At 47.3% G+C, this 11,518-nt stretch overlaps 1 protein-coding gene across 1 annotated transcript; it reads right to left on the bottom strand.

Annotated features, from left to right (window-relative positions):
- Positions 1–259: 259 nt before the first annotated feature.
- Positions 260–11,028, bottom strand: LOC132571837 (zinc finger protein 665-like). The gene is made up of 6 exons (XM_060238631.1): positions 10,872–11,028; positions 8,582–8,711; positions 8,033–8,223; positions 5,512–5,641; positions 1,975–2,424; positions 260–1,725 (listed from the first exon to the last, which is right to left on the bottom strand). The coding sequence occupies exons 1-6, from the start codon at positions 10,950–10,952 to the stop codon at positions 260–262; spliced, it is 2,448 nt and encodes an 815-aa protein (XP_060094614.1). The 5' UTR covers positions 10,953–11,028.
- Between the last annotated feature and the right edge of the window lie 490 nt (positions 11,029–11,518).

The raw sequence follows: 11,518 nt of genomic DNA, 5'->3' as shown, positions 1-11,518 counted from the left end.
GCTTCTCTCCTGTGTGAAACCTTTGATGTGTAGTTAGACTGCCATTCTGAGAGAAACATTTTCCACACTCCAAGCATTCATATGGTTTCTCCCCAGTATATGGCTTCTCTCCTGTGTGACTCTTTTGATGTGTTTTTAGGTTGCTACTCTGAGAGAAACACTTTCCACAGTCTAAGCATTTATATGGCTTCTCCCCAGTATGAATATTTTGATGTGCTTTTAGAGGTCCATTCCCAAAGAAGCACTTTCCACAGTCCAATCACTCATATAACTTCTTCCCCGTGTGAATCTTCAGGTGTGATCTTAGCCCGTTATTCCGAGAAAAGCACTTTCCACACTCCAAGCATTTATATGGCTTCTCTCCTGTGTGAAACCTTTGATGTGTAGTTAGACTGCCATTCTGAGAGAAACATTTTCCACACTCCAAGCATTCATATGGTTTCTCCCCAGTATGAATCCTTTGATGTGTCTTTAGATCACCACTCTGTGAGAAGCACTTTCCGCACTCCAAGCATTCATATGGCTTCTCCCCAGTATGAATCCTTCGATGTATGTTTAAGGGTCCATTCCCAGAGAAGCACTTCCCACAGTCCAAGCATTCATATGGCTTCTTCCCAGTATGAATCCTTTGATGTGCTTTTAAGGGTGCAGTCCCAGAGAAGCAGTTCCCACAGTCCGAACATTCATATGGCTTCTTCCCTGTGTGAATCGTCTGGTGTGATCTTAGGCTGTCATTCCGAGAAAAGCTCTGTCCACATTCCAAGCATTTATATGGCTTCTCCCCACTATGAATCCTTTGATGTATTCTTAGACTGTCACTTCGAGAAAAGTACTTTCCACAGTCTAAGCATTTATATGGTTTCTCCCCTGTATTGATCTTTTGATGTGTAGTTAGCTCACCATTCTGAGAAAAACACTTTCCAGGCTCCAACCATTTATATTTCTCTTCAGTGTGAATCTTTTGATGTTTCTTTAGGGAACTACTGCTGCAGAAACACTTTCCACACTCCAAGCATTTATATGGCTTCTCCCCAGTGTGAAACCTTTGATGTGCGGTTAGGCTGCTGTTAAAAGAGAAGCACATTCCACACTCTGAGCATTTATATGGCTTGTTCCCTGTGTGACTCTGCTGGTGTATTCTAAGGCTGTCTTTCCGAGAAAAGCATTTTCCACAAACCAAGCATTTATATGGCTTCTCCCCACTATGAATTCTTTGATGTATTTTTAGGTGACCATTCTCAGAGAAACACTTTCCACACTCCAAGCATTTATATGGCTTCTCACCTGTATGAATCCTACGATGTGTTCTTAGGCTGCTACTCTGAGGGAAGCATTTTCCACACTCCAAGCATTTATATGGCTTCTCCCCAGTATGGATCCTTTGATGTGTTCTTAAGTCACCACTCAAAGAGAAGCACTTTCCACACTCCAAACATTTATGTGACCTGTCCCCATTATGAATCTTTTGATGTCTTTTTAGGCTGTCATTCCGAGAAAAACACTTCCCGCACTCTAAGCATTTATATGGCTTCTCCCCTGTGTGAATCTTTTGATGCATTCTTTGGTTGCTATTCTGAGAAAAGCTCTTTTCACACTCTAAGCGTTTATATGGCTTCTCCACTGTGTGAATATTTTGATGTATTCTTAGGCTGCTATTCTGAGAAAAGCACTTCCCACAGTCTAAGCATTTATATGGCTTCTCCGCAGTATGAGCCTTTTGATATGCTTTTAGGGGTCCATTCCCAAAGCACTTTCCATACTTCAAGCATTTATATCGCTTCTCCCTAGTATGAATGCTTTGATCAGGTTTTAGGAGTCCATTTTCATAGAAGCGCTTTCCAGACTCCAAGCATTCATATGGCTTCTCTCCTGAATGAATCCTTTGATGTAAAGTTAGTTCACAGTTTTGAGAGAAACACTTTCCACACTCCAAGCATTTATGTGGCTTCTCCCCAGTATGAATCATTCCCTTGCAAGTTAATCTATTACTGTTATAGAAGCTCTTTCCAGATTCCAAACATTTATAAGGCTTTTCCCTCGTGTGACTCCTTTGATGCCTACTTCTTGCACTACTCCAATGGAAGCACTTTCCACATTCCACACATTTATACCTTTTCCAGCACGTTGTAATGTTCTGATATGTTTTAACACTGCCTTTGCTGTGGAACCCTTTTTGGTTCATGGCACTATTAGGCGTTCTCCTTCTATTGTCTGTTCCATCTTGGGCTGAGACCCCAGGCTTATTTTTGCTCTGACAGGGCACCAATTCTGTTCTTTGCATCTGTTTTGCTTTCCTTTTTCTTCTGCAATGTCTCTCTGGTCCCACTTGATCCCCAGATTTTGCTTCCACCTGCAGACTGCTGCTTTTTCCCACAATTCCCATTCCCGATTCCATCTCATGACCAGTTTTCCTCCCATCTTGAACTGCAGGAGAGAGACAGAAATCCAGTAAGAATCAAAAGGGTACAAAAGCCAGTTAACTCGTAAAGTGTGTAGCCAATGGTATTTTCTACAATGAGAACCCAGAGTCTGCAAAAACCTCAGTGAAAGGAAGAGACTAGTTCAGGCCCAAAATTGAAATTCTAATGAACTAAAAACAGAGCACTGACCTAGCAAGAAGTTGCAGAAATGGTTCGGCTTTCATCTTGCCAGAGCTGCTGAGTCACCTTAATTAAAAGTGGAAGGGCTTCTAGCCCCACTTGTGAACCTCCTTTCTTTTTTGGCCACTGTGTGACACAGAGTGTTGGATTGGATGGGCCATTGGCCTGATCCAACATGGCTTCTCTTATGTTCTTAACAGCTGGACCAAGGGAGCGAGGGGCAGCGAGTTAATGTTTTCTCCTTTAGACTAAAGCCAAGCAGGAGGGAAAAAGGAAAGGAGTGATCACAGACATCTTTTTGGGTAGGAAACTCCCCTGCCTTTGAAGTCTGGATAACTTTTGCCTGATTTTAATTGATTTGTTGTTCCTTGTGGACTTGCCTGCTTAAGTACTGTTATTAGAGGTCACTTCCACTTCTCTGCAATAATAAAGAAATTTTTTGCCTGACCTTCTGGACTGGAGTGTAGATCTTTGAGCCGAGAATCCCATCAGGGGATTTAGAACCTGGAAACATATACCCAGCTACAGGGCTTTTTTTGTAGCAGGAACTCCTTTGCATATTGGGCCACACCCATCTGATGTAGCCAATCCTCCAAGAGCTTACAGGGCCCTACATCAGGGTGTGTGGCCTAATATGCACCCAAAAACTTGCCAGGGTAGTCCCTGCTTAATATATATATCGGACGATTAGACGCACCAGAGGATAAGACGCACCTTCCTCCTGGGGGGCGATCCGATGCTTTTTCCTCCGATCCGGCGCTTCCCCGGCGCCTGCTTGCCTGGCTCCATCTTCTTCAGGCAAGCGTGGGATCGCTCCACATGGCCCCAGCGCTTCGCAAGCGCCGGCCGTGGAGGGGGCAGCGTGCTTCCTACTTCCCTGTGTTCCTGCCTTCAGCTGTGATGTTTAAAGCAAGCGCTGGGATCAGAGGGGGGAGGGAGCGATCCCAGCGCTTGCTTTAAACATCACAGCTGAAGGCAGGAACACAGGGAAGTAGGAAGCACGCTGCCCTCTCCACAGCCAGCGCTTGCAAAGCGCTGCGTTTGCGGAGGGGGCGGGTGCTTCCTACTTGCCTGTGTTCCTGCCTTCAGCTGTGATGTTTAAAGCAAGCGCTGGGATCAGAGGGGGGAGGGAGCGATCCCAGCGCTCCCTCCCCCCTCTGATCCCAGCGCTTGCTTTAAACGTCACAGCTGAAGGCAGGCACACAGGGAAGTAGGAAGCACGTTGCCCCCTCCGCGGCCGGCGCTTGCGAAGCGCTGGGGCCACATGGAGCGATCCCACGCTTGCCTGAAGAAGATGGAGCCAGGCAAGCAGGCGCCGGGGAAGCGCCGGATCGGAGGAAGAGGCAGCAGATCGCCCACTCGCCCCCCGAAGGTACGTACCTTCGGACCATAAGACGCACACACTTTCCCCCCCACTTTTTTGGGGGGGAAAAGTGTGTCTTATGGTCCGAAAAATACGGTATCTATTGTTTTATTATTTTAGTTTGATTGTTGTGAGCCACCCTGAGCCTGCTTCGGTGGGGAGGACGGGATATAAATCCAATAAATAAATAATTTACAAGCATTCTTTGAGTGCGATCTGTCAACCAGTTACAGATCCACCTAACGGTAACAGGATCCAAACCACATTTTACCAACTAGTCAACAAGCATAGTGTATGGAACCTTATCAAAGTCCTACTGAAATCAAGATAAACGATGTTCAGCCTCCATGCCCTCTTCCTTTGACACTCCAGGGCAGCTGGTGGGCCACTGTATGAAACAGAGTGCTGGACTAGATGCACTGATCCAGCAGGCCTCTTCTGTTCTTTAAAATAACAGCAAATGGCAGGGTGGGGGAACAGATGTTTCTGATTTCAGCTCAATAAACAGAAGTCGCCTTTTGTTTTTCCAGGGGAAGGAAAGTGGAAGGGTTCCCATTGGTGGGGGGAAAGGAGGACAAAGTTCACCGCCTTGATCTTCCAAACTTCTGGAGCAACATTCCCTGAACTGCAGAATGGAGTAAAGAGAAGGGGACCCCGCCCCCTAATCCCTCTTGGCCTTCATTAATCTCCTCAGATTCTCTGAAGATCAAGCGGATGCTGTAAAGAGGACATGGGCAGAGTGGGTGCCTGGCTAGGCTCTCACCTGCTGTGAACTGGCCAAGGAAGAGCAGAAAGTTAGGAGGAAAAGCACTTCTGCCTCCCAAATCCCCACTTGTCATCTGGAAGGGGGGGGGTGCAGTGTCTCTTGCCTTCCTTCTCGTCCCCTAACTACCAATGTCCTCACAGTTAACACTCTTTTTCTCCTCCACCAAGAGTTTATCTGGAATTTTCCATAAAGGCAGGGGCCTTTCCCAACCCTAAAATGGAAGATTCTCCCCATTTCAAGGGCTGTGAACTTTCAAAAGGTAAATCTTAAGCTCCACTACTGATCAAGGTCCCTTTCTCTGGTCTAGTCAAATCAGTAATGCCTTTCCTCCTCTCTTCCCATCAGTCTCACTCACTCAAACAAAGGACTGCAGAAGAGCCACTCTGCATCAAAATACAGAGGCCAAAAAATAAAGCAGGAACTGTGGGGATTTCCTAGTAGGAACCTGACTTGGTATTGTGTACATCTCCCAATCAGAAAACCTAAGAGAAGCCATGTTGGATCAGGCCAGTGGCTCATCCAGTCCAACATTCTGTATCACACAGTGGCCAAAGAAACCAGGTGCCCTCAGGAGCTCCATCTGTTCCTCAACAGGTTTCTCTTACATCATGTACGCATTTTATGTTTTCTTTCTCAGCAGCTTTAAGATCCCCAAATGTGGAAACTCTGTTCTTTCCTCTGAGGCAAATTAAAATGTGCCCTGAAATCAAAGAGGTTCAAGGAAGATGCCCCCCCGCCCCCATATTCTTCCATAATCATTACAGAAGGGAAAAGATCCTTACCAAGAGAGGCCACAGTCTCATAATTTGCCTTCATAACATCCCAGTAGAGATTCTTCTGGCCTGGATCCAGCAGAGCCCATTCCTTCAACGTGAAGAACACGGCTACCTCCTCAAAGGTCACTCGGGATCTCTGAAAGAGGAAAACATGGCCAAGTTGATCACCTATTCCTTTCCCTATCTATTCATGAAAGAAAGAAGAATCCCATTGGCCAGTTAACTGATTAAAAGATGCAATGGATCAAGCTGATAGCGAGAGAAATAGGTTTTTTTCAGCCTCTGACAGGTATAGTATACTGAAAGTCTCCAAGTTACATAAACTCAGACTGTTGAAGGAACTAGATTTCTCTTTGTTGAGGCCAGTTAAAAGTGTGGGGGGGGGGGATAGACCATAGGGCTGACATAACACCACCTTGCATGCTAAACCCCAGAAATACACAGAAATTGTGCTCTGAGAGACTGCTTCTTCTTGAAACATTTTCATCTGCAGAGGGGTTCTGTGCTACTCTAAATACTGCATCCAACTCTGTAAACATGAACTAGTCTAATTAAAGTCTGTGTGTCTTTTGTTCTATTTTTAAGAACATAAAAGAAGCCACGATGGGTCAGTCCAGTGGCCCATCCTGACCAGCACTTGGCGTCACATAGCATCCAAAGAACCATCAGGGAGTCCACCAGTGGGACCAGGACACTAGAAGCCCTCCCACTGTTGCCTCCCCCCCACCCCCCAGCACCAAGAATACAGAGCATCCTGCTCCAGACAAAAGTGCTCCATCTGTACCTTGTCACTAATAGCCAATGATAGACCTCAGCTCCACAACTGAAGAAGTGATCAGTGACTTGTGAAAGCTCATCTCCTGCCACAAATTTTGTTAGTCTTTAAAGTGCTCCTGGACTCTTACTCTTTTCTACTCTGCTCCATATGTTCACCTAATCCCCTCTTGAAGCTGCCTTTGCTTGCAGCCACCACCACTTCCTGAAGCAGAGATTTCCACATGTTCATTACTCTCTGGGTGAAGAAGTATTTCCCTTTACCTGTTCTAAACCTACGGCTCATTAAGTTCATTGATTTCCCAATGATTTCTTCTTTTGTGAGAAAGGGAGAAAAGTACTTCTCTCTCTGCTTTCTCTATCCCATCCATAATTTTGTAGACCTCTATCATGTCACTCCTCAGCAGGCCCATAGCCAGATAATTTAAGGTGGGGAGGGGGGTGGGTCCAGGGAATAAAATTTTAGGTGGGGGGGGGGTCCAGGAAATAAAATTTTAGCTGGAGAATGGCAGCAGGAGCAAGCGTGGGGAGAGCAGTGGGGAGAGTGGAAGAGGCAAAAACGGGGCAGCGAGATTGGCGGGGAGAGAGGAAGAGGCAAAAAAGGGTGGCAGGGAGAGCAGGAGAGGCAAAAATGGGCAGCAAGGAGAGCAGGGGAGGCAAAAACAGGGGAAGCAAGAGCGCAGGGAGAGCGGAGGCTGTGGGGAAAGGAGGGGCCATACAAGTGGAAGGGGGGGGTTGGGTGGAGTGGCCAGAGCCCCCCATAGCTACAGGTCTGCTCCTCAGTCATCATTTCTCCGAGTCAAAGAGCCCTAAATCTTTCTTCATAGGGAAAATGTTCCATCCCCTTAATCATTTTCGTTGCCTTTTCTGCACTTTTTCTAATGCTATCTTTGTTACTATACTATACTATCTTTTTTTGAGTTGCAGTGACCAGAACTGTACACAGTATTCCAAATGAGGCTGCACCATTGATTTACGCAGAGCCAGTTTGGTGTAGTGGTTAAGTGTGTGGACTCTTATCTGGGAGAACCGGGTTTGATTCCCCACTCCTCTACTTGCAGCTGCTCGGATGGCCTTGGGTCACCCATAGCTCTCGTAGTTGTCCTTGAAAGGGCAGCTGCTGTCAGAGCCTTTTCAGCCCCACCCACCTCACAGGGTGTCTGTTGTGTGGGGAGAAGATGTAGGAGATTGTAAGTCACTCTGAGTCTCTGATTCAAAGAGATGGGCGGGGTATAAATCTGCAGTCTTCTTCTGGCTAATTTCATCTCAGTTCCCTTTGTAATAATCCCCAGCCATTTATATTGCAGTAGCGCACTGAGTCAACATTTTCAGTGAGTTCTCTACCACAACTGCAAGATCTCTCCCCTAGTCAGCCTCCCCAAGTTCAGACCCCATCCATGCGTATTCATAGTTAGGGTTCTGGCTCCGGTATGCATTATTTTGCACTTGCCCACATTGAACCTCATTTGCCACACTTAAACACTATACCAAACTGGCAGAATAGAACTGGCAATGAACCCAGCTAGATTAGACCAGGGGTCCATCTGGGTATTAAGAATAAAAAGAAGCCCAGGCTGGTTGTAGGGGACACATACAAGGAGATGAACACACAAATACCCAACCTCCACAACACAGATCTGACCCTGAATCCTCTCCCCTGATGCACCCGCTGGCCAGCTCTTCCTCCTCCACTCCTCTTACATATTTTCTCTCCCTCCTCTGCTCTTGACCAACAGCTGCTGCTGAAACTCACCTTTCCTGCAGACTCGCAAAACCCAAAGTCTCCCTCCAGCCGGGGGAAACAGGAAAGAAGGGAGGCCCTGTGGAACTGCAGATCCCATACACTTCTGCATCCTTCTTGAGGAAAAACCATGCCCTGGTCACCTGGAAAAAGCAGGGATGATCCTTTTGAAGCTTGCAGTTCCTTCTGGGAAATGTAGTCCCCTGCAACAGCAACACCCAAACAGAATAAAGCAACTAAATATTTGGGAACATAGAATAGAAGGGACCTTTTGCTCATTTGTCACTTCCGGGGGCAGCTTCTTGTGTACATGAATAAATCTTCTTTTTTCTATCATCAACCCAACTGCTTCAGATCAACAGAAAATTTATATCATAGCAGTGACCCAAAGCCTTTACACTTCCTACCCTAGCAACATTTTGTCACTGAGGGGAAGCTGTGTATCAAAAGAACAAAAAGAAAACAGTGTGGAAATGCGTTCTTAAATCCAAAAGGGTCAAAGGAAGATGCCACCCCCTCCCTCCTCTGCCATGTTCATAATAAAAGGGAAAAGAGCCTTACCCAGAGAGGCCACCATCTCGTAATTTTCCTCCATCACTTCCCAGAAGACCTTTCTCTGGCCTGTATTCAGCAGAGCCCATTCCTCCTCCGTGAAGGAAACAGCTACCTCCTCAAAGGATACTTGGGATCTCTGAAAAGGGAAAAGATGGCCCACTTGATCATTTATTACAGTCCCTGCGGTTTTTGTTTTTATTTCATTCGATTTATATCCCGCCCTACCCCACCGAAGGTTTTAAGAAGAGAGCAGGCTCCCATCACCCACTCAGTTGTTTAAAACACTGGTTCCCAACCTTTTTGGCACCAATGACTAGGGAGGGGGTGATAGGTTTGGCCAATGCTCCCTCTAAGCTGTGGAGTCTTGTGAGCAAAGATTCTAGTTGGGTGTAGTGGTTAAGTGTGTGGACTCTTATCTGGGAGAACTGGATTTGATTCCCCACTCCTCCACTTGCACCTGCTGGAATGGCCTTGGGTCAGCCATAGCTCTGGCAGAGGTTGTCCTTGAAAGGGCAGCTGCTGTGAGAGCCCTCTCAGTCCCACCCACCTCACAGGGTGTCTGTTGTGGGGGGAGAAGATATAGGAAATTGTATGCCGCTCTGAGTCTCTGATTCAGAGAGAAGAGCGGGGTATAAATCTGCAATTCTTCTTCTACTACTACTTCGTGTGTTACTGGCATTAAAATTGTGAGCTACCGCATAAATTAGTTTGCTCTGGGGCCCTTTTTCCTGAGCTAAAACAGAAATGTGTGAGCCGGAGGCTAAAAAACGTCGGGTTCAGAATGACTGAGGGAGAGCTGCAATGCCAAAAAGCTTTCTGTGTTACTCTACATTATGTCCGGTTCAGTAAACATAAAGCGGCCTATTTAAACTCATCATGCATTGTGTTCTATTTTTTTCTGAACAAACCCAAGGCCTCCTCATTCCAGCCTGTGTGATCCTCTGGGCTTCACAGAGGAGAGAGGCAGGGCACTTAACATCCACCAAAAATGGGCCACCTCAGAAACCTTTCCAGGTATTTGTGTAGGCCCGTAGCCAGAAAATTTTAGATTGGGGGGGGGGATCAAAATTTAGGGGGGGGGCTGCAGGGCGGGTGAGTGAGAAAAGCGGCGGGTGAGCAAGGAAGGTGACAGGCAGGCGGCGGGGCCTTGTGGAATGACTGCGATTTGCACAGCAAGCCGTTGAACTGCACGCAAGCGACTGCTGCATCAACTCAGCAGAATTTCAATTTCATAGAACCAAGATAAACATCTTGCAGAAAAATCCCTAAATTGGAGGGCAAGGGGAGATAATTTATCCACAACAAAATGCAAACTAGGAGCCTCAACGTTGGGTTCAGGATGACTGAGGGAGAGCTACAATGCCAAAAATTAGGGGACTGGGCACATCCTGGTCCAGACAGACCCCAGAAAAACCCCTCTAGCAATTGGTAATGGAAGGGAGGGGTGACTCCCAAGAAGGCAGGAAGGTGGAAGCAGCCCAGACAGGGAGAAGGAAGTTCATTCTCGCCTTCACTAAAGGAACCTTTAGACCCCTTTCCAGTTCAGGGCACTTCTGGAGAGTGATGCTCATTGGAATCGTTCACCAGAGAGAGCAAAAGGTGACCCTCCCCTGCTTCAGGGTCATCAGAAAGTGGGGGGGGGGGATGTCTGCTGGACACTCCATTATTCCCTATGGAGACCAATTCCCATAGGGTAAATGGAGAATTGTTACGTGTGTATCTAGGTCTCAGTGGGGGCTGTTTTTTGAGGTAGAAACACCAAATTCTCAGCATAGTATCCGGTGCCTCTCCTCAAAAGACCCTCCAGGTTTCAAAAAGTTTGGACCAGGGGGTCCAATTCTAGAAGCCCTCAAAGAAGGTTCCCCTATCCTCCATTATTTCTAATGGGGGGAAGGCAATTTAAAAGGTGCGCAGTCCCTTGAAATGGGACGACCGGAACTCCCTTTGGAGTTCAATTTTGCTTGTCACAACCTGGCTCCTGGCTCCACTCCCAATGTCTCCTGGCTCCATCCCCAAAGTCCCCAGATAGTTCTTGAATTGGACTTGGCAACCCTAGGCAGCGAAGAGGGCCCGGGAAGAGCAGACGAGGAAGTTCCCTGCTGGGTCAGGCCGGGGGTGCGTCCAGGACGGCGTGAAGAAGAAAAGCCCAGCCTGGCTGCAGGGAAGATACTGGAGGGGCTGGAAAAAGCGCACCCACATTCTGCTAATCTCGCCCGGGGAAGCCTCTCTGCTCCCTCTCCCTCGGCTTCCACTTCCCTCCTTGCAAATGATCCTTTTTCGGAAACCCTCAACTCACCTTTCCTGCAAAGGTGCAGACTCCGGATTCTCCCTCCAGCCGAGGCAAAGGAGGAAGACGAATTGCGCTGCGGGATTCCATGGCTCCCAACCTTGCTTTTCCGTCTTAACTATTTTAAAAAATCCTCCGCGGCTGACCACGTGGAAAGGAGGGCTGACCTCTCTGGGTCTCGCAAGGCCTTCTGGGAAATGTAGTCCCCGGAAACAGCCAGATCCGAGGGGGGGGATGCAGAGAAGTCGGTCGTCAAACTGTGACGACACAGCAGCGTAATTACGCTCGTTTAATAATTTATGTGTTGCTTGCTTTACTACATCATGCCCCAAGGCAAGACACCGAACTTTTAAGAGTGGATTGGATAAACATATGGAGCAGAAATCCATCAGTGTCTATTAGCCACAGCGTATTGTTGGAACTCTCTGGGGCAGTGATGCTCTGTATTCTTGGTGCTTGGGGTGGGGGGGCACAGTGGAAGTGCTTCTGGCCCCACTTGTGGACCTCCTGATGGCACGGGGGTTTTTTTTGTGTGTGTGGCTACTGTGTGACTGGATGGGCCATTGGCCTGATCAAACATGGCTTCTCTTATGTTGTTAAACATTTCTTAAAACAAGAGAAAAAAGAAATGCAATCAATTGTATAATCCACAATCC

This window comes from Heteronotia binoei, chromosome 5 (assembly GCF_032191835.1).
Source record: "Heteronotia binoei isolate CCM8104 ecotype False Entrance Well chromosome 5, APGP_CSIRO_Hbin_v1, whole genome shotgun sequence".
NCBI classification, from domain to species: domain Eukaryota; kingdom Metazoa; phylum Chordata; class Lepidosauria; order Squamata; family Gekkonidae; genus Heteronotia; species Heteronotia binoei.
The sequence above is the reverse complement of the archived record's forward strand: the minus strand, read 5'-3'. Positions and strand labels throughout refer to the sequence as shown.

Coding starts and splice junctions, on each gene's coding strand:
- LOC132571837 (XM_060238631.1), bottom strand. CDS start 10,952: ATGGAATCCCGCAGCGCAATTCGTCTTCCTCCTTTGCCTCGGCTGGAG. Junction 8,224..8,581: donor CGAGATGGTGGCCTCTCTGG/GTAAGGCTCTTT, acceptor TTGCTGTTGCAG/GGGACTACATTTCCCAGAAG. Junction 1,726..1,974: donor TAACAGTAATAGATTAACTT/GCAAGGGAATGA, acceptor GACCCCTAAAAG/CATATCAAAAGGCTCATACT.